Source organism: Ictalurus furcatus, chromosome 7, assembly GCF_023375685.1.
Source record: "Ictalurus furcatus strain D&B chromosome 7, Billie_1.0, whole genome shotgun sequence".
NCBI classification, from domain to species: Eukaryota; Metazoa; Chordata; class Actinopteri; order Siluriformes; family Ictaluridae; genus Ictalurus; species Ictalurus furcatus.
In genome coordinates, this window is record NC_071261.1 from 27710090 (window position 1) to 27733901 (window position 23812).

The 23812-nt window shown below is 36.8% G+C and overlaps 1 protein-coding gene across 1 annotated transcript; it reads left to right on the forward strand.

Annotated features, from left to right (window-relative positions):
• Positions 1-6566: 6566 nt before the first annotated feature.
• Positions 6567-22101, forward strand: LOC128610362 (Fc receptor-like protein 4; the record flags this gene model as incomplete). The annotated part of the gene is made up of 8 exons (XM_053629625.1): positions 6567-6663; positions 13071-13343; positions 17726-18001; positions 18107-18445; positions 19079-19345; positions 20237-20485; positions 21267-21383; positions 21479-22101. Coding segments are annotated over 8 exons (1677 nt in total), but the record flags the coding sequence as incomplete, so codon positions are not given.
• Between the last annotated feature and the right edge of the window lie 1711 nt (positions 22102-23812).

Here is a 23812-nt window from a genome sequence, read left to right on the forward strand (position 1 = left end):
TTTATATAGCTGTTTAAGAAGTGTTCTCTGGTAAGATTAAACCAAAAAAATTTAAATGTTTGGCCATAATGATCAAATGTTATGCATGTAAAGCTTTTAATTCAAAGAACATCATCCCAAGTGTCAAGCATGGGGGTGGCAGCATCATGTTGTAGGAGTGTTTAGCTGGAAATGGGACTGGTGCACTTAGAAAATAGATGGCATCATGAGGAAGGAGAATTATCTAGATAAACTAAAGCAACACCCCTAGACATCATCAAAAATGTTAATGCTTGGTCATTTTCTAGCAGGACAATGATCCTAAGCAAACCTCCAAAGATTTAACAAAATGGCTTACAGACACCAAAGTGAAAGTAATGGAGTGACCATCACAAAGCCCTGACCTGAATTCCACAGAAAACGTGTGGACTGAACTGAAAAAGTGCATCCAAATGAGAAGACCCACAAACCTTTGTCTCTTATTTTGAAATGACCTCTTATAGAAATAGATGATGACCCTGGTTAACTTAATACAGGAAATGTATGGTAAAAAAACAAAAAAAAAATCTGTGAAGTTATTTTTGTAAAATGGAGGAAGAGAAGCTTGATGACAAAATAAGTGAACTCACACTGTAAGCCACACAGTAAGCCATCCTGACAACATTACTGTCACCTGTTTAGACTTACTGCTAACTTTGAAAGTCTTCCTTTCATTACTTAGAAGATCCCTACGTTACTGGTAATGACTCAGATACGGACACACATCAGGAAATTAGACCTGTTTAGTTCAATCTGCTTCTGGAACAATGTTGATATTTTGCTTAGTTGTCTCACATCAGTCAATTTGGATCTCATTTACATAAAATAAAATACCCAGGAGTTCATATCTAGTAATGAATGTTGTGATTAATTACCATTATTGCACAAAGTGTTTACTCTTATTTGTTTTTCAGCAAATATGTGACTTTCACTTTAAATTAATAGCTGTTAAGACATGAAACATTATTGTGGTTTGGTTTCTATTCTAGTTGTGCTGTGTGGCCTTAACCAGTGAGAAATGAGGAAATGCTGCCATTCACATTCTCAGAAAAGCCAAAATTAAAATAGTCCCACATGCATGTTCTCACTACTGCTATTTTGTTGAAAATTGTTAACAGTAATCAAGACGCAAAAAGGAGGAAAATCCTGAGACTCAGTGAAGATTCAGTGCCACTGCGGCCTTCAGCAGCACCAGGAATCTGTGGAACTGTCACAAATTCCCCCTCAGTGCACAGCGTGTGTCCTGCAGTGAGTGCTGCTGTGCTTTTGTTTATGATTTACTTTTGTTTTGTATTGTGCCTGCTTTTTTATTTGGATTATTATTATTATTATTATTATTATTATTATTATTATGATGATGATGGATCTGCTTACTGTGATGTTGCCTTCCTATATGTTGATCTCTGCTTGGAATTATAAAAATTTTATCCTTTAACAAAGGACACCCTGAGTTTAGTCTCTTGTGTCCTGTTTTATCAGAAACAGACAGATAACGCACACAGACAGCAACATTCCATCAGACTGTGACTGAAACAATATATTTGCTTCCTTAGAGAAGTGTAAAAATTCATATGTCAGCTCTAAAAGTAAAACTGATGATCTACTCAAACCTTTGGCTAAAAATAAAAAACATAACAGCACACCAAGAGTTTCCTGACTGCTTACAGTATGTTGATCAGTTGCTGTTATTCGTGTCAGCAAAATGAAGACATAAAGACTTTTTAGCCTCATTTACAGAAACAACATCATCTCTCTCTCTCTCTCTCTCTCTCTCTCTCTCTCTCTCTCTCTCTCTGAAGTCTGATTGGTGTTTAAGAACACAGGGAGTGTCGAGGCTTTAACACAGACACTTCTCATTCAGTCAGTCATCAGTGTGACAGGATGGAGCTCCGTCCACTCTGTGTGTTTCTCTGTGAGTATTAGTCTGTAGTTAAGGTTTGATACTGAATTTAGCATGAACTGTGCATTCTGCTTTGTTGTGGTGTGTTTACATTCGACCCAATTTATTTTATGAGTAAAATATTAAATAGTCATTAAACAACCACTGTTTTTAGCAATTGCATGCTGGTGTCTCTCACGTGTGCAGAACATAAAAGCTGCTGTTATGCATTGGCAGTCGGTATTTGTTTAATATGTTACCTTTTAAATTTGTTTGGAGATAGTTTTTGCACTCTGTCATCTGCAAAAGTGAAGAATTTGCTCGTGTAGATATACCATAAAATGCTGCAGGGCGTAGCATTTAGCAGGAGACTGTGGCAAGCAGACAGGAAATTACTTGACAGTTTCTAAATGAGAGACATTTATATTAATAGAGACATGGCACTGTGTTCAACAACAGAACAGATGCTGCTTTGAATAAATCTATTTGTGGATTTAATATCATTATAACATATAGAGTGTGAAATTAATATAGGACAGGCACAGACTGATTTGAACTTTTTATAGCAATTCAGCTTTGCATGACACATTAATATGGCCTGTGTTTAACAGATAATAATTCATATTTACCACAGTGCGGTTAAATTCTTTATTCTGATTGGTTGGAAAAGTGGTTCTCAAACTTTTTCAGTGTGACGCCCCCCTTGTGTAGGGTGCATCCCTTTGTGGCAATTTAATTTTTTTCAAGTTAGGCTCTTCTGCGTTAACTTTCTCAGGTAATAGACTATGTCCTCTATCTAAATACTTATCTATTTTAAATAGCCATAGGATTTATCAGTGTGTGGCTAACAGGACATTAGTATATCAACGGATGTCTCTGTTTGGTGTATGTCTTCATTTGCTGTGTATAATTTATTTAATACATTAATATTTCTCATTTTTATGTACATCATAGTTCAAAGGTTGACAATCCGGACTTACATACAGGTAAAGTCAATTTAATAAATAATAATGTTCTAGAATTTCTATGCGGCTCCCCAAGGGATCACGGCCCCCAGTTTGAGAACCACAGTGTTAGAAGGTGTGGATACATTTTCTATAACAGAAGCTTGTATAACAGTGCAGGCTGCAAGGCAAAGCACACGTTTGTTATATATATTAATGTTCTCACACTTTATCTTTTCTGTAGTAACAGCTAGATTGTATGGTGGATTGTATGGTGGAGGAAATGGTGTTATTTCACAAAGAAGAATGCATAATGGTTGATATGTTGTTGTTTTCTGTGAAGAGACTTTATTTAACATGTATGAAAAGAGTCTCGAGTATCTGTGCTTTGTAATCATCAGTAGTTTTTCCTCCATTGCAAAGTTTTTATTCCACTAGATTTGGAAATGAGTGTATAAGTTTTTTGGCAACATGACAAAATTTTTTGCCTCTACATTTCTTGTAACTTTAAGTGTGAAAAAAAAAAACAGAAACTTGTAACGTTGAACAACTGTTTATAACAGCTATAACACAAGTACTAACAAGAACTAACTTGTGTTTTGCATCCTGTGTTTATCACACAGCACTGAACATGACTATAAATGGTTGATGAGTACAGAATATACAGTCTCCTCCCAAACTATTGGAACATAAAGGCCAATTCATTTGTTTGCGCTATAAAAAAAAAGACATTTGGGTTTGAGATCAAAAAAATGGATATGAGATGAGAGTTTAGGATTTCAGCTTTTATTTCAGGTATTTACAACTAGATGTCTTAAACACATAAAACAGAACCTTTTCTATCAGACCACTCAATATTTAGGTGAGCAAGAGTATGTACTCTTGCTCACCTATGAGTAAACACTAAATATTTGGTTGCATATCCCTTGCTTTCAATAACTGCATCAAGCCTGTGAGTCAGTGACATCAAATAGTTGGTTTCTTCTTTTGTGATGCTTTTGCAGGCTTTTACTACAGCTTCTTTCAATTGTTGTTTGTTTCGGGGGGTTTTCCCTTCAGTCTCCTCGTCAGGAGGTGAAATGTCTGGTGATTGACTTGGCCAGTATAAAACCTTCCACTTTCCCCCCTGATAAAGTCCTTTGTTGAGTTGGCAGTGTGTTTTAGATCATTGTCTTGCTCATGATAAAGTTCTTCCTGAATAATTTGGATGTATTTCTCTGTAGATTGGAAGACAAAATGTTCCTGTAAACTTCCTGTAATTCATTTTGCTTCTACCATCATGAGTTCCATCATCAATAAAGATTAGTGAGCCTGCTCCAGAAGGAGCCATGAAAGCCCAAGCCATGACACTACCGCCACCATGTTCCACAGATGAGCATGTTTTGGATCATGAGCAGGTCCTTTCTTTCTCCACACTTCAGCCTTTCCATCAGTTTGGTAGAGGTTAATCTTGGTTCAAGAAATTTTGTGGCCCATCTCTGTATTTCTTTGCGAATTCCAATGTGGCTTTCTGATTCTTAATGTTCACGAGTGGTTTGCATCTTGTGGTATGGCCGCTATATTTCTGTCTTTGAAGTCTTCATCGAACAGTGGTTGTGATACTTTCACCCCTGCCCTGCGGAGGTTGTTGGTGATGTCCCTGACTCTTATATGAAGTCAGCATTCGAGTCAGCATTTTTATTTATATGATAGAATATTTTCTGTGAACACTGGAAACTATCCTTCCTCTTTTAGGTTATCCTAAAACATGGTCTCCCTCTGGGTTCTATTCTGGGTCCTATTCTGTTTTTGCTATACATGCATGCTTTTGCTCTATCTGCCATCATCATGGCATTTCTTATCACAGGCATGCAGATAATACACAGTTATATCTTTCTTTTTGGGAACAATCAGTCTCTAAAGTCCCTTATGCACTGTTTAGAAGATGTTAAAAATTGGCTGACTGACAGAGACATGCTGGAGCTCTGTCAGAGTGACCATCGGGTTTTTGGTCACCTCCCAGACTAAGGCCCTTCTCCCCTTATTGCTCAGTTTGGCCGGGCGGCCAGCTCTAGGAAGAGTCCTGCTTTCTTAAACTAAATGAAAGAAAGTCGGAGATTATTATATTTGGTCCACCAAAACACACAGAGAAGATAACCGGTATTCTTGCTCTTTTAGCAATAGCTGAGAAAGTGAGAAATATTGGTGTCATAATTGACTCAACCCTTAGCTTTGATAAACAGATCAGTTCTGTTGTTAAGGGCAGCTTTCTTCAGCTTAGGATGATTTCAAAGCTAAAACCTTTTCTTAGTTTTTAAAAATGTAGAGATAATTATGCATGATTTTATTACATCTAGATTGGACTACTGCAACTCACTCTATGCATGTCTCTGTCAGTGGAAACTGTCCTGCCTACAACTTCTGCAGAAATCTGCAGATAAATCTGGCAACAACAAAAAAAGGGAGCATATTTCTCCTGTGTTATCATCTCTTCACTGGCTGCCTTTTCAGTTCAGGATTGATTTTAAGATTTTATTATTTGTTTTGAAAGCAGTACATAACTTGGCTCTACATTATATTACATATCTCCAAATGCCCCTCAGTCTAAGCAAAAGTCAAAGGGCATTCTCTGTACTTGCTCCTAAATTATGGAATAATTCCCCACTTTATATTCGCTTGGCCCCATCAGTGGAGATTTTTAAGTCTAAGCTGAAAACACATCTTTATTCTTTGGCATTTGAATTGGGGGAACTCTGAGTACTTGAGATATTTGTTCTGATATTGATCACACTTTGTATATGCAGTTCTTGTTGGAGTTTGTATTGCTGTTGTGTGTGTGTGTGTGTGTGTGTGTGTATGTGTGTGTGTTTGTGTTTGTCATTTTACTGTTTTTCAACTTCCTGGTTGTGAAGCACTTCGGTCAACTCTGTTGTTTTCAAATGTGCTATATAAATCAGTTGACTTGAGTTGTTTTTTGGGTTTCTCACAATATTTCTATCAGCTGTTGTTTTTTTTTGTTTTTTTTCCTTCTCTGACCCATTTGGTGTCTGTTGTTCAGTACACCAGGGGTTCTTTGTTTTCTATTCAATTTCATTTGTTCTATTGGCTATGCCCAATGTTTGTGCAATGCCTCTGATTGATTTTCCCTCTTTTCTCAGCGTCAAAATGGCTTGCATTTCTCCCATAGACAGCTCTCTGATCTTCATGATGGCCTATCCTTTTTAACAACAAATGCAGTCTTCACCGGTGAAATTGAAGGCTAAAACCATAGTAGATGTTCAGAGCTACAGGATTTATTGTTTAAACAATCACCCAAACAAGACACAACTGGGAAACAAGAAACACCTGTCAGTCACGTGTTCCAATATTTTTTTGCTTGCCTACAAATTAGGTGGCCTGATACAAAATGTGCTGTGGTCTATGTTGTTTTATAAATACCAGGAAATAAAAGCTGAAATTTTGAACACTCTTCTTATATTCCTCTTTTGATCTCAAACCCAAATGTCTTCAGTCTACAGCAAAAACAATTGAATTGGCCTTGCTGTTCCAATAGTTTCAGAGGGGAATGTAGTTCATTTATAAACTGAAACTTTGTAATTGGTGGTAAATTACTGTGGTATAAAAGGATTCAAACACTCCAGAACAGGAAGTAATTGGAAAATAATCTACTTTGGTATGGTAAGAGTAAACCTGCTTCTCACTGGGCCACATCACACCACCCTGTTGTTCATTAATTTCCTATAACAGCACACCCCCAAGTGTTTTATCTTTTAATTAACCTGTCATTTCTGTTTCCCTCTGAACCTTTAGTGCTGGCTGGACTCATCCACTGTACACAAACAGGTGATTTATGTACATTTCATTTATTGGAGTTTTTATTTGATTTTTTATTTGCTTTAATATGCATGTAAAAGGCACTCTGCTTATTTTATAGATGACTGAGTCAAGTGGTTGAAATTTGTAAATAAACCCTCCACCAAGAATGTCTTTCATACTTTCTCTTCATGCTTTCTACCTCTGTCAAACTCTGTAATTAAAACAAAAATGCTCAGAAACATCAACATGCTCGAGTGGAGACCTGCCTGAGTGTGAATGAGTGAAGAGGACGAGGGTCGAACTTTTATACTGAACCACTTAGTGTAAAGCCCGGTTCACACTGCACAGACAGACGCCTGTGTGTTAACTCTGTCAGCAGTGGTGGCTCAACGATTAAGTCTCTGGGTTATTGATCAGAAGGTTTGGGGTTCAAGTCCCAGCATTGCAAAGCTGCTACTGTTGGGCCCTTGAACAAGCCCTTTAACCCTTTCTGCTCCAGGGGTGCCGTATCATGGTTGACCCTGCTAGCTGACCCCAACTTCCTAACAAGCTGGTGAAAAAATAATTTCACTTTGTTGTAATGTATATGTGACAAATTATGAGTTTGTCAGTTGTTTAAAGTCTGAGCATTCTGGAATGATTTTCCAACAAGCTCTGACGTAATCTGGCCTGGGCACGAACCATTGCCATGACGATACGGGAAGTGTCCCTGCAAACACCATAGAAACAAAAGCCTGCGTGATAGGTGCACATACTTCTAAATGAACTGTTTCCTTGCATTTGTTCTTGCATGTGAGAGTTAGTTGCTTAATTTTTTTTTAAAATTGGACAAAAAAGTTGGATTTATCATAAAATTTGCCTTGGATGTTATCACTGTTTGCAGGACTACCAGACTGATAAAGTATAAAACTGGCTATCTAACAGGAGACTAGGCTAGTTTGGTGTCATTAGCCAAGCTCAGCTAACTAAGCTATCAGTGTATGGGTTTAGCTGCTACAGTGCCGTGCAAAATATGTTATCTGTCCTTATGCTCTGCTCATATCATGTTCATGTAACTTGGAACTCATATAGACATTTACACACCTTGTTTTCCTGCTCAGCATCAGAGGATGTATTGGTGTATATCAATTTTTCCTCCTCACACTGACTGTGAGCTAATGTTTGGCAGAATTGAGAGCTGTCAGCCAATAAGACATGAGTATTTCCACATATTCTGGTTTTGTCCTCGTTCACTGAAGATAAAATCCAACACTCCCTTCACTGAAGATATAAAATTACAACACTGACGTCTTTTTTTTTTACTGACGTTCAGTTACGTAGTGACAAACTGCTCCAAGTGGAGAATTATTTGGGGCTAAAGAAAAAGTCTCTGGGTCTACAGCACTCCTGCACAAACTAAGCAAAATTTTGAAAGCTTTGCACATTCTCTGTCTGCTGTTCTCTGTATGAATGTGAATAAGCACCCTGTCTCTCACATCACAACCACGTCTTCACCCACAATCTCTTTTATTTCACTCTTCATCTTTTCAGGTGAAAGAACAACACGTAAAGACATGAGAAATTGTAACATTTAGATTTTGGTAAAAGGATCATAGATTTTAAACCAGTCTGACTGTCCATAAAAAAGTTTGTTGGTGTGTGTTGGGGCAGTGTGAACATGACCGTCGTGTTTCCCAGCATTCTAAATCCAACAGCCGGCTTTTAAAAGATGGTGATTGTCGGCGTTTGTCTGTGCAGTGTGACCTGCGCTTAAGAGGCTGTAGAATCTGAAAGAATGAGAGAGATTAATAACAGGTGTGTGTGTGTGTGTGTGTGTGTGTGTGTAGACATGCAGTGATGAGTAAGAATGTGTAAGTCAGAAGTTTTCTAGCATTATTTTTTTCTTTTTTTTTATTAAATAGACCTGTTAAAACTGTGATTAAATTATACTCAGTCAGTTATTTCTAACATTATTGTGTATCTTTTACCTTTAGTTTCTTGTTCACTTGCTGTCACTCAGTGTTCCTAAAGATGAATATTCAGGAAAACAGGACAGCAAACACACTGTAACTCAGACATGAATCAGTAGTGGAAAAGATCTAAATGATCATAATTTTAGGTTTGAGTCAGTTTTCCTAACTGTGATCTACATTCATTAGTAGTGATTATTAAAATGACTCAGTCCACCTCTGACAGAACTTAATCATTTACATGTGGCAGATATACTGTATTCCTTTTTAAAATCTTACTACTCATTTAAATAATGCTGTTGGGAATTAATTCATACATTTAAAAAATCTTGTTGTTTTTTTTTTTCACAGTGAGGCCTAAACCTGTGGTGATTATAGAGCCTGATACACAGGTGTATATATATATATATATATGTATGTATATATGTGAAGTATATCAATAATTTCTGCTTGTAGATTTGTTCCAGATTATTTTCAATGAACTACACTGTAACTGAGTCTCATTACAACAACTTTACAGCTTCCTTCTGTCTGTTTACTCTTCATTTTCAATTTTATATCTTAAAGACTACTGCACTTGATTACTGGTGAAGACAGAAATCATCACTTATTAGTCAGCCTGACTGGTTACTGTGTGCCGTATGAGGGTACGGGCTTCTACAGTATAGGGTTATATGTATAGGATTATACGTTACTGTGTGCCGTATGAGGGTACGGGCTTCTACAGTATAGGATTATATGTTACTGTGTGCCGTATGAGGGTATGGGCTTCTACAGTATAGGATTATACGTTATCGTATGCCGTATGAGGGTACGGGCTTCTACAGTGTAGGATTATACGTTGCTATGTGCCGTATGAGGGTACGGGCTTCTACAGTATAGGATTATATGTTACTGTGTGCCGTATGAGGGTATGGGCTTCTACAGTATAGGATTATACGTTATCATATGCCGTATGAGGGTACGGGCTTCTACAGTGTAGGATTATACGTTACTGTGTGCCGTATGAGGTTACGGGCTTCTACGGCATAGGATTATACGTTATCGCATGCCGTATGAGGGTACGGGCTTCTACAATATAGGATTATAAGATCATTAGTGATTTTTCCCTTACTGAAGGTTGTTGCCTTGGTGATATTAGTGACAGCACTTTTTCAATCTGTACAACATACTGCAAAACAGAGCGTGCAATAACATATTTTATTATGAGTGTCCGATATAAAGAATTTTTGTCTTGAATATACAGCATGAAGCACAGATAGTTTTATACAGTATAGTTGTATAGTTTTATAAAATGTAACTTCTCAAGATTTCAGTAATGTGGTATACAATTACTGACTGCTACCAATATGTATCTCTGCACAATTTGCCCCCTTCTACTCCATCCATTAATGGACACATCATGTTCATCAGGAAACACGCATCAGTGTCACTGTCCTCTAACTGAGATCTGCTCAGTGGTGTTCCTGAAAAGAGATGTGATCCCTGAAGGTTTCACTCGCCTTCTAATCAGGATGTAAAGCCAGTTTTAGAAATCAGGTGATACACAGGGAGTTGATCATTTACATACAGCTCACTGTGAGGAGGAAAACACTCAAATATATACATATGAGCACAATGAGAGACGGATGCAAATGCGGAATTTTAAAGTTTTAATAAAGAAACAAACAAAATACAAAAGACACTATGACATAGAGGCAAAACACTGTGGCAAAGACTAACCCAAACCAAAGAACAAAACACGGCAGCAGAGACAAAGGTAAATAAAGACAAACATAAGACAAGGAATGCATTGCAAACAGTGGCTATATATATATATATATATATATATATATATATATATATATATATATATATATATATATATACATATATATATATATATATATATATATATATATATATATATATATATATATATATATATATGAGTGCTCGTTAACAGAAACGTCATTTAGGTGCAGGTGGTCATGTGACTATGATGCAGTGGCTGATGGGACTTGTAGTTCAGAGTTCCTTCTCTGATACATGACAATGAGCACATTTATAATGACCTTGTAATGCAATATAAATATAGATATAATAATATAGTTATAATCAAAATGAATGTACTATTAAAAAGTGTGTAAGCATATAGTTAACTATTCTGAATGTAGACAACTAGTTATGATAATACCACTGGCATTGTATTAACATTAATAAGCCACAATAAATTAAATACAACTAAATAAATTATTTTATTCTGCTACATGTGGCTTTAGGTATAGGTATCAGTAACACGATCACGTTTAGCTAAGGGCTTATTCTCACTATCAGAGTGTCTAATGGAGTAAATGTGATCGCTATCGCTTTTAATGACTTCCGTTTACACTCTCCACCAAGACCCCCCACCCCCCACACTCACATGCACATGCACACACAGGCAGGCTGGGCTTCGTTTTGGTCAGAAACCACAGAATGTCTTTCATCCTTTCTCTTCATGTTTTCTACCTCTGTCAAACTCTATAGTTAAAACAAAAATGCTCATCTTAAAAATGAGCTTCACTGATTAACATTAGCGTTTTGCTGTGTTCCATTCAGGTCAGAGCTCTGCTTTGAAGTCTCTGTGCAGTTTCCAGCTGCCACTTATACGGGACACAGCATTAATTTAATTTACAACAGTTAATGACTGGGGCTGTGTGGCATGACCAAACATTATAGTTTTATTTGTCAGCCACTATACTTTACTTAGCTACCATCCAACATTGCTTAGCCTAGGTAACTATCTAATAAACTAACTAGTGTGCTGTTGTAGCTAACTAGCTTCCTAGCGTTAGACAAAAAGAAGTTAAGTGACAGTGACACTAATGTCTTTGAGATGTTAGTTAAAGTGTTGAATAGGTATTTACCATTGACGCTTAAGTGAACGAGGACGATAAACTGCACTGTCTATACACCTGCCATTAGGAGATGTAGCAGAAAGAAATGGTTACGTGAGTTGAATTTGAAACAAACCGACTCAGCTGATGGGGCGCTCTGACGTAGATCAGAGATGATTGACAGGATGGGGCCAATCATTGCCCATCTGGCCCCACCCCTGGATCTGCCAGTGCTTGAAGGATATGTCAATTATCTAAACTGATCTAAAAATAACAATTAGAGGATGTTCTGTATATGTTCTCTTTAGGTTGTTACAAAAAAACCCTGCAATGTTCTGGGAAGGCTAGTTTTAATTTACAAAAAAAAAGATCCTACAGAAAATGTTCCTAGAACGTTATTTGGTTTAAAAAAAAAAAAGTGGGAACCATATGCTAACGTGAGGGGACCGTTCTGTGTTTGCTGGGTGTAAACTGGCCACATGCGCTGAATATCCAGTCACATCCAATCACATCAACAAATTATCCAATCATGATTTGAGGAATTTATTCAGTAAATGTGTTCCATCATAGTTTATGTGCATGTTTTCTTATCAAATAAAAATATTATCTGCCTCAATTGAGTGCATAAGTTTTTTAATGTGCATTTTGGAGATTTTATTCGTATCTGGTGTTTCTATCCAGCATTTTTTATGCGATATCCCAAAATTCACATAAAAATATGTTGATTGAAACAAGGTTACTGACACCAGTGAGTGTGTGTGTGTGTGTGTGTGTGTGTGGCTGCATTCGCTGCACTGTTACACACCTACAGTATATGTTAATAATAATATAATAGTATAATAATATAATATTAATAATCATAGAACATTATTTTAAAAGCTCACACAGCTGATGTTATTTTTCATTTAGTAGTTAATTTAACATGCTATGCTAACGTAAACAATAAGCTAATATTAAGTGACTTACATTTTAGACTCGATATTGTCTGTTTTTGCTCTACTTCACCAACGAAAATAGTTCCAAGTAAAGCCACAGCAGGTCCTGCTCCTTTTTTCCTCATAATTTCTCATTTATTTTATTTATTTTCGCAAGGAATTTGTTTTATTTATTTATTTATTTATTTTTTACCAAAAAAAAAAAAAAAAATCAAGTTTCAATTATAATAGTGTTTGTTCAAAAAAAAAATCTTCAGTTTTCATTCCTTTAAGGGTCACTGTAAATAATAATAATAATAATAATAATAATAATAATAATAATAATAATAATAGTGTAATACCGTGAAACAGTGATATTTTCTGAGATTTTTATTGTACCGTTCACATGTCATACCGCTGCAACCCTAATCTATTCACCCATAAAAATAAATTGATGTAGAGTAGAGAGAGATTAGAGACCTGCATCATCACACAGCAGTTATTTTCTGACCCTCACTTCAATCTCAGTAAAGCTTTACTTTTAATATCCCTATTTTCATTCTCATCATTTTACTAACTGAAAACTGTAAAATAATTTGAAAGTAGTCATAAGATGTTTAGTGACATCACAGAGAGAGTGATACTGTTTTACTGTAGAAGTGATTAGTGTAGTCAAGACTTCACATCCTGAACTTGTGTTTCATTTCTAACAGAAAAACCTAAACCTCAACTCACATCAAGCCTTAAAGGAGCTGCACTGACAGGAAACTCATTGACTCTGTACTGTACACTGACGCCGCAGTCTGATGGATGGAAGTTTTACTGGATCAAACCCACACAGAGCACTGAGACTGAGACTGAAACACAGTCCTACACCATCAGATCAGTTAGAGTCTCTGATGGAGGTCAGTACAAGTGCAGAGCTGGAAGAGGAAACCCAGTCTACTACACACACTACAGTGATGCACTCCGGGTAAATGTTATTGGTGAGTAAGATACTTTCTGTTAAGTGATTCTGCACAACACTGAACATATAAACAACATGTGAGCAGAGTCACAATATAGCAACATTTACACAGCTACATACAGAGAACTCTTTCAGCTAAATCATGTTATTAAAGTTAGAGAGAGACAGTGTGAGCACGGCTGAGCAGGGCTGGTGTGAGGTGAGCTGGAAAGCAAGTGGAACAACACTAGTTTAGCTTTGGTAGAAAATGTTCTGGGTGCTTGCTAGGGTGTTGCTAGGCGGTTGCTATGGTGTTCTGGGTGGTTGCTTGGGTGTTACTAGGCGGTTGCTAGGGTATTCTGGGTGGTTGCTAGGCGGTTACTAGTGTGTTCTTGGCGGTTGCTAGACGGTTGCTAGGGTGATGTTAGGCAGTTGCTAGGGTCTTCTAGGCGGTTGCAAGGGGGTCTGGGTTGTTGCTAGGTGGTTGCTAGGGTATTCTGGCTGGTTGCTAGGATGGTTACTAAGCGGTTGCTAGTGTGTTCTAGGCGGTTGCTAGGGTGTTCTGGGTGGTTGATAGGTGGGATGTTAGGGTGTTCTGGGTGGTTGCTAGATTGTTGCTCGGTGGTTGCTAAGGTGTTCAGGATGGTTGTTAGGCAGTTGTTAGGAGGTTGCTATGGAGCTCTGGGTGGTTGCTAGGGTGGTTGCTAGACGGTTGCTAGGGTGTTCTGGGTGGTTGCTATGGTCACTTAGCATGTTTAACACATGTTGATAGCATGTTTTAGCACATTTCTAACATGAATTAACATGTTCTAGTATGTTTTAGCACATCGCTAACATTAATTAGCATATTACTAGCAATAACTAGTATGATTTAGCATGTTGCTAGCATGTTTTAGCACACTGCTAGCATGAATTAGCACTTTGCTAGAATGGATTAGCATGTATCTAGCATTGATTTAGTATGTTGCTAGCATGTTTTAGCACACTGCAAGCATGAATTAGCATGTTGCTGATAGCATGAGTTAGCATGGTGCTAGCATGAATGAGCATATTTTAACACACTGTTAAAATGATTTAGCAGGTTGCTATCATGTTTTAGCAGGTTGCTATCATGTTTTAGCCCATTGCTAGCATAAATTAGCATGTTGCTAGCATGAATTAGCATGTTGTTAGCATGTTTCTAGCATGTTTCTAGCATGAATTAGCATGTTTCTAGTGTTAATTAGCTTGTTGCTAGCATGATTTATATACTGTTAGCAATTCAATTCAATTCAATTTTATTTGTTTAGCACTTTTTACAATAGACATTGTCTCAAAGCAGCTTTACAGAAATATCAACACGGTATATAGATATTAAAGGTGCGAATTTATCCCAACTGATCAAGCCACTGAGTGGAGACGGTGTCAAGGAAAAACTCCTTAAGATGTTAAGAGGAAGAAACCTTGAGAGGAACCAGACTCAGAAGGGAACTCATCCTCATCTGGGTAACAACAGATAGTGTGAAAAAGTTCATTATGGATTTATATGAAGTCTGTTTGGCCTTAGAAGCAGCCGTAGTCCCAGCAATCTGGAATTGGAGTAGATGAGAGCTCCATCCAGAGGTAGGACATCCGAAACAGATCAGGCAGGTCCGGAGAACAGAGAGGATCAGGATCTTTAGTATCTCCATAAAACCGTGTGCGGCTTGACAGAAGGAGAGAGGGAGAGAAAAGATTATCAGGACTGTGCTTAGCGTAACAGAAAGTCTAGTCATGGTAAGCTTGAGTAAACAAATACGTTTTAAGCCTAGACTTAAACACTGAGACTGTGTCTGAGTCCCGAACACTAATTGGAAGACTGTTCCATAACAGTGGGGCTCTATAAGAGAAAGCTCTTCCCCCTGCTGTAGCCTTCACTATTCGAGGTACCGTCAAATAGCCTGCGTCTTTAGATCTAAGTAGGCGTGGCGGATCATAGAAAACCAAAAAGTCGCTTAGATACTGTGGCGCGAGACCATTTAGTGCTTTATAAGTTAATAATAGTATTTTATAGTCAATGCGAGATTTCACTGGGAGGCAATGCAGTGTAGATAAGATCGGGGTGATGTGGTCATATCTTCTGGTTCTAGTTAGGACTCTAGCAGCTGCATTCTGGTCTAACTGGAGTTTGTTTATGCTCCTACTGGAACATCCAGACAGTAAGGCATTACAGTAATCTAGTCTAGAGGTGACGAATGCATGAACTAAAATTTCTGCATCATGTAGTGACAATATATTTCTCATCTTAGAAATATTTCTGAGATGAATGATGGGTATGCTAGTAATATTATCTACATGAGCATCAAATGATAGGCTGGAGTCAATAATCACACCAAGGTCTTTTACTGCTGTACATGATGAAACAGAAAGACCATCCAGAGTAACCATGTGATCAGAAAGCTTACTTGTAGCTACACGTGGTCCTAATACAAGTACTTCTGTCTTATCGGAATGAAGTAAAAGGAAGTTAGTTAGCATCCAACTTCTAATGTTCTTTACACAATCCTCAACTTTATTAAGCTGCTGTCTGTCCTCTGGCTTCGCTGAAACATACAACTGTATATCATCAGCATAACAGTGGAAGCTAATTCCATGTTTACGAATAATTTGACCTAGAGGTAGCATATACAGTATGAAGTAAAAAGCAGTGGGCCTAAAACAGAACCTTGTGGAACACCAAATTTAATCTCGGTATGCGTGGAGAAGTCTCCATTTACACCTACTAACTGATAACGATCGTCAATTAAGACCTGAGCCAGGAGAGGGCTGTTCCCTTAATGCCAACAACATTTTCTAATCTATCAAGGAGAATAGTATGATCTATAGTGTCAAAAGCTGCACTAAGGTCAAGTAACACAAGCAATGAGACACAACCACAACCCAGGCCAGTAGTAGGTCATTTACTACTTTAACTAACGGTGTCTCTGTGCTATGATGAGGTCTAAATCCTGACTGATACATTTCATGAATGTTGTTCCTATACAAGTATGAGCATAGTTGCTGTGCTACAACCTTTTCTAAGATCTTGGAGATGAAGGGGAGATTTGATATAGGTCTATAGCTGGACCTTTGAGAGGGGTCAAGGTCAGGTTTTTTAATCAGGGGTTTAATAACTGCTAATTTAAGTGATTTAGGTACATAGCCAGTGCTAAGGGAAGAATTGATTATATTTAAAAGTGATTCACATGAATCACATGAAAATGTATCACATGAAAATGAATCTCATGAAAATGAATCACATGTAAATGAATCATACGCAAATGAATCACATGAAAATGAATCACATGTAAATGAATCACATGTAAATGAACCATATGAAAATGAATAAATAAATTAAAGACAAAAAAAAAAGTGGTTCAATTACTCCAGGACAAATCTGTTTAAAGAAACATGTAGGTACAGGATCTAGTATGCAAGTTGATGAATTTGCTGAAGAGATTAATGAAGCTAGTTCGGTCTCTCTAAGAAGAGTAGAACATTCTAAACATTGATCTGATATTGCTATATTATCGTCTATAGGGTTAGTTATAATACTGTCTGGTTTTAATTTAATAGCCTGAATTTCACATCTAATATTTTCAATCTTACCAATGAAAAATTTCATGAAATCTTCACTGCTATGTAATGATTGAGTGCTTCTTTCTGTAGTAGTTTTATTCCTAGTTAATTTTGCTACTGTGTTGAATAGAAATCTCAAATTGTTTTTGTTATCTCCTATTAAGGTGGAGAGATGTTTTATCATTCTGCTAGCATGAATTAGCATGTTGCTAGCATAGATGAGTAGAATGAACTAGCATTTTGCTAGCATGAATGAGCCTGTTGCTAGCATGTTAGCGTTCCAATACTTTTAGGCTTCAGGCCATGTGCACTCTTCGTTCTGACAGTTGGAGCCAGGCTCTGAACTTTCCCTCACTGTAAGTGAATGGGAGTTTTGGGGAATTAGGAAGATCATTTTTACTCTGTAAATTACTGTCACTGATAGCATATGACATTATCATTAATGTGCTACTTTTTGTTTAATCTATTTTGCTGACTTCACAATGAAAACTGTCACTTTAAAAAAAAAATAATTTTCATACTTATCAAAAATAAATATTATATTATTATTAACTTTTAGTTAATTTTAGTACTTTTAGTTCTGAATTTTGCAATTAATTTATTTCATTTTAAAAAAATAAATTTGAGTATTTTTGAAGGAATTGAATCAGTTTACTTGTGCATCATCATTTCAGATGTTCAGTTGTTATTAAATGATGATTCGATATAGCTTGATAATGTACGAATGATTTATGTGCACTGAATGTGGTTATCTTAAATCAGAATTCCATCTACAAATGTTGCTTCTGATTTAATAATAGTGCTGATATCTAATCTGTGTATTATATCAGTGTAATTTTCTTACAGAGAGTCCTAAAGCTGTGGTGACCATAAAGCCTGATAAACATGTGTTCAGTGGAGAGACTGTGACTCTCAGATGTGAAATACAGGGAGGAGGAGACACTGAGTGGAAATACAGCTGGTATAAGAAAGATTACACACTCTACCCATACCGCATAACACAGGAGTTCAGCTTCAGCTCAGTTTTAAATTATAACAGTGGTGAATACACCTGCAGAGGGTGGAGAAGCAGTGACTCTCAGAGCTCAGAGATCAGTGATGCTGTTCAACTCACTGTATCAGGTGAGTGTGTGAGTTTGTTTTATCTTATCATTAATTATATATAATAGGATTACCACTCTGTATGACTTTATTTGATTTTATTTCTTTACATTTGTTGTCCATCAGATGCAGCAGAGGCAGTAGTGAGTGTGTCTCCACTGCGCTGGCTGACTGAAGGAGACTCAGTGACTCTAAGCTGTGAGGTTAAACACTCCTCTACAGGCTGGACATTCAGCTGGTACACTGCTGTTCCCTACAGAAATGGCTTAATTGAAGTAACAGGCCATCGTGGCAATGTCTTGTATGGTTTAGAGCTTCTCTCAGACAGCAGCAGAGGATCTGGAGGCTCCTACACTCTCACTAATGTTACTGTGAATCACACAAGAGTTTATATGTGCAGAGCAGAGAGAAGAGAACCAGTTTTTCACACACGGGACAGCAACCTACAGCCACTGTGGATCACTGGTGAGGAAATAAATCAGCAACAATGGTGTGTGTGTGTGTGTGTGTGTGTGTGTGTGTGTGTGTGTGTGTGTGTAGGGGGGATGGAGGGACAGCAGATAAATAAATTGGTAGCACAAAAAGCAGAAACTTTTACAGTTGTGTAATCATTATTATTTGATAATGTTTCATGAGCATTTTATAAACTCCAGTAATGACCAGTGAATTACTAAAATCTAATTACTTGATGATTTATAAACACGTCTCAACATAATGTATATTGTTAATAAATAGTGAGCATTAACTCTTAAACTGACAGTTTATTATTCAGTTACTCATCCTACGCCGTATTCAGTAACTACCAGGAAAGGTGTGTAGTTACTAAATCTGAACTCACTGCTGTTTTCTCAGACTTTAAAGGATTAACACTCTATGACACTCGTGTATTTTTTTTTTTAGACATTTTTTATTTGAAAATTTCAAAAGATAAGACAAGTACATACTATCTAAGTATTTTTTTTTTATCATATTGCTTTATTTTACATGCTCAGTGATGACATTTTAATTGTTCATGATGTTTATCTATCTATCTATCATTAATTTTCCATGTGTAATCTGTTCTGTTCACAACCATAATATATAACGTGTGTGTTTCAGGTGAATCTCCTCCAGTGTCTCTGATCATCAATCCCAGCAGAACTCAACACTTTACTGCTGACTCTCTCTCACTGAGCTGTGAGGACCAGAGTGACTCTACTGGATGGACAGTGAGAGGATACACACACAGTGAGACAGTGTCTGATTGTTCATCAGTTTCAGGATCTACATGTAACATCAGCCCCCTCTCTACATCACACACTGGAGTTTACTGGTGTCAGTCTGAATCTGGAGGACGCAGTAATCCTGTCAACATCACAGTGCACAGTGAGTCTTCAATGTTCTCATCAGTAATATATTAATATACATACCTGGACCTAACATTTACAAAAAAATCAATTCTAAAGTGTTGTAAAGAAATGAAGTGATATTCTCTCTGCATCACTCTGCCTTGGTTAACATAACTGCATAGTTGTACATTTACATAATCTTAATACATGATGAAAACTTTAATGTATAAACTACGCTCATAGTTAGTTCTTAAGTTACTTCCATGTTCTTTAAGATTTATGATGTTACTTGTGTTGCAGGCAGGATAGCACTATTAGCTACAAAACCTAGACATGTTCTATATCCAAATTCCAAATCTACCATTCACATTTACATATATATCTAACACATGGTCCATCTCTGTACACGGGCAAGAGTCTGAGGGCTTTAGTTACAGAAACCTAGCAGTATGAAGTAAATGCAGTATCACTTTATGTAACTTTATAAATAGAAATAAAAGTTTGTGGTGACATTTTTTGTGAGCTAAAGCTAGCCAGTGAACTGTGTAGCCTAGGTAGATATGTAGATATGGCCAGCAGATACGTACAAGAAGATATTTATTATTCATAAAACCCATGAGTAAAACAACAAACAACAACATTAAACATACAACCCTCTGCTCATCAGATAATTAATTTAGCTCATACATAGCTATAGCCAACAACTTACCTGATATAAAGTGCTCCTTATAGAGAATGGAGTGTGTTAGAAATCGAATGCCATTATTTTTGCCTGCTATTGTCACATCTTCCACAATCATTTGGTCATAAATATGGCAGTGTGGTCATACAGTAATGCTACATGAAACAGATAGAGGTCTGAATGTTAGAATTATACTTGTATTTTAGACACTATGTGTTTTCAGTGTCTTCTTTCTCTTTTCCACAGATGGTGATGTGATCCTGGAGAGTCCTGTCCATCCTGTAACTGAGGGACATCCTCTGACTTTACGCTGTTTATATCGCAACACAAAAATATCAGACTCTGGTGTTGATTTTTATAAAGATGATTCAGTTCTCCAGTCCCAGACTACAGGAGAGATGACCATGAGTACTGTGTCAATGTCAGATGAAGGTTTCTACCACTGTAAACACCCAGAGAGAGGAGAGTCACCGAAAAGCTGGGTTTCAGTCAGAGGTGAGAAATAATTCATATATTACTTTAAATAAAATTTTTGCTGTGTTGGAGTCAGTTTTCCATTCTTAAAGCATTTTCACAATATTTATTATGTCCTATTGCTTCTTTACACTTTCTAAGCAACTCTATATTTATTACTGTTTCGAATTTATAGTGTAGAAATCTCATTAAACCTCCTTGAAATAACACCACTTTTACAGCATTTTCGAGTAAAATAAGAACAAGTTATGTTGTATTTGAAGTACTGTAGACCAGAGAAACCTTTGTTATTATCAAAGGCCGGCAGGTTAGACTCTGTGTTAATGTTTAGACAAGATACTTGCATTTCAAGCATTAACACTTTATTTATTAAAGCCCACTTTAGACACTTTACAGTCAACAAACCATCTATAGGCTGTGACTAACCTGCCAGGTGACTGTCATCAACCAGCCTCTCAGCTCATGCTCAACAATACAGCACTGTCCAAAATCCAGCCTGATTTTTATTTACATTTTGTCTTAGATGTTTATTTTATGTCTTTTACTTTATCAGTAGGAAAGAGCAAATATAACTGTCCTAATGTTCAATTAAATGTTCCAGAGAAATGCCTGTATGTTGTTAAATAAAGTAACATATTAAGACATCTGTTCAGATTTAATAGAGGAATATTAGACTCATATTTTAGCATGAAGCGTAAATGTATGACCAGTATATTAATGCTTTATATATGATTAATTATAGTTTATTATTTTGTAAATTATATTGTTATTATTTTATTATCCATGGTATTTTTTCCTCCAGTTCTATCAGATGGAAAAGCTCCACTGTCGGTACTGAAGCTCCTCAGCAGTGCAGTAGCGGCCTCTCCGTATGTGCTGGTGACCATCATTCTGGCAGTGAAATGTTACAGAGCTCGAAGTAAGAACTCACAGTGTTCTTCATTAGACATAAAATTAAACCCTAACATTTAATAAGAGGCTAATTTGAAGTGTTCATGATTGTGTATTTTACAGCTGACCCTGATGAGGACAACAGACCGTACAGAGTGATAGAAGCTGAAGCGTCTGTCTGAGTCTCAGGTTTTTACATTATTTTTATCATCTAGCTTTTAAATAACAGCAGCTCCCCGTGCAACAGAGAACACATTCGTGTATGTGCTCTGTCAGTAAGTACAGTTTTAGTGATGAGTGGCTGTGATGCTGTTTCGGTGATTTTGGTTGAAAGCTTTAATTCTCAACATGCAATTTATTATTATTTTTTTTAATGGAGTGATTTATTTTCCTGATGTATTTGTAATACTCATATGCATTTATATTTACTATTTAAGCTTTACTTTGTATTATTGTTGTTGTTGTTGTTTTAGCTATATGACTTATATATTACTTTGTTTAAACTGAATATTAATTTAAAAGATTTTTTAAATTAATTTCCCATTTACTTAATTTAGCATTTACTCAGGGATAAAAGTACATTATGGTTTGATACAGTGTAATATTTGTAATTAAATGGAGTAATTCTTATTTTGTAATATTTTATGAAGTAAATACCTGTGCAGATAAGTTTTGGAGTGAAGTCTGCTTTTGTTCTGATACGTTTTAATATTTTAATAAAAACAATAAGTCTGTGAAAAAAAAGATTTCAGTCTTTACTAAATATCCAGTGGGAATTATCTAGCAAAAGATCAGCAAACACTTACACATACTAACTCCCAGTTAGGCATTAAGGAAAACCCCTTTTTTACTTTGACTTTTTATTAAGGTTTTATCACTGTGACAATAGCTGAGAAAATCTCAAGATGTGTAGCTCATTTAATGCCTAGTCATCTTTCATAAGGCCTAATGACTTAAATTTTTTACCAACAATATTACATCAAAATATTACATCTCATGAGTCTTCAGATATAGTTTCAGAAGTCCTAAAGGCCTTACAGAAACATTTAATACTATTCTCGCATTCAGCTGTATTTACACACAGTCAACCACGTCACATTAATATACAGATTTTGTAACATTTTATAAATGAGTAAAACATGCTCAATCATCATGACATCATTGGCAGGATGTCAGATCAGCTTAGTTCAGAACTATTGGTACAGAACTACGTTTCCCATGAGCCTTAGTGAACATTTCCCACTCTGTTCATCACTGTGCTTTAAAATGGCTGTTGTGTTTTTGCTTTTCTCAGCAGTGTGAGTTAAACATTTAGAAAGAGAGAGGATGTGATAAACTGTTTTTGCACTGCTGATCACATTTCACATTCTCAGGCTGAAGGCTCAAAGATGCACATGCATGTATTGATGCTACTTAACACTTCTATGGGAGGTCCACATGACTTGTGTCACGTCTCGTGACGTAATTTTGATAGGACGGATGCAAGTGCAGTAGGAACAGTTTTATTTATGAGAGACACAGGCAGGTAAATCCAAAACGTGATCCAAAAACGTAATCCAAAACATGCAAGAGGTCAGGCAATCGGCAAACAGGCATACACGGGGCAAGGCAGGAATCATGGTCGCGGTCACGGAAAACAGGGTCGAGAATCAAAACAAGAAACATTCAATGACTAGGAACTGGGAGCGGAGAAACCAGCGTGAACTAAACAAATGAATCAAAACATGAAACATGGACTATGACATGACTAATCTAATATTCCGCCCCGTGTGCTGGGAGGCGCACGGTATATATACAAACATAATCAGTGTTGTAATGGCTGACGGCTGAGGGCATTTCAGACACACGTGAAGCAACAACCAATGACAGAACAGGGAGGAGACACAACAAACATAACAAATGCATGTGTCCAAATGTCACGATTGTCAACAACGAAAAAGCAGGTGCTCGCGCACCATGCTCGGCAGCGCGCTCACATGGTCCGCAGCACACTGCTTAAAGGGGAAATCGTGACAACCTGTACTGAATAATGAAATAAAAACAGAGAATATAATATTATTGTGAATGAAGCAGCTCCACACAGATATAAACCAGTCAAGTTCATTTCACCAAATACTGTAATAAATAAAAGGGTTAGATTTTGTGGCTTTAACCTTTGAGAAACAAGAAAATGTTGTCCTTCACATTCACAGTAAAGCCAAAATTAAAACAGTCACACATGCATGTTCCCACTACTGCTAGTTTCTGTGGCATGTGCCAGGGTTTTCAGCACAAACACTACCAGAACTCAATGAGATGACCTAATAACGAAAGCTTTACTGAGTCATTTTAGTCTCTACAGCATCTTATCTTATGTCACATTACTTTGCACCACAGAAATGGATCTAATCACAGACAGCACAGAATAGAAATAACTTGAAATGTGTTCATATCATCCACAGGAAGTAAGTCGAATTA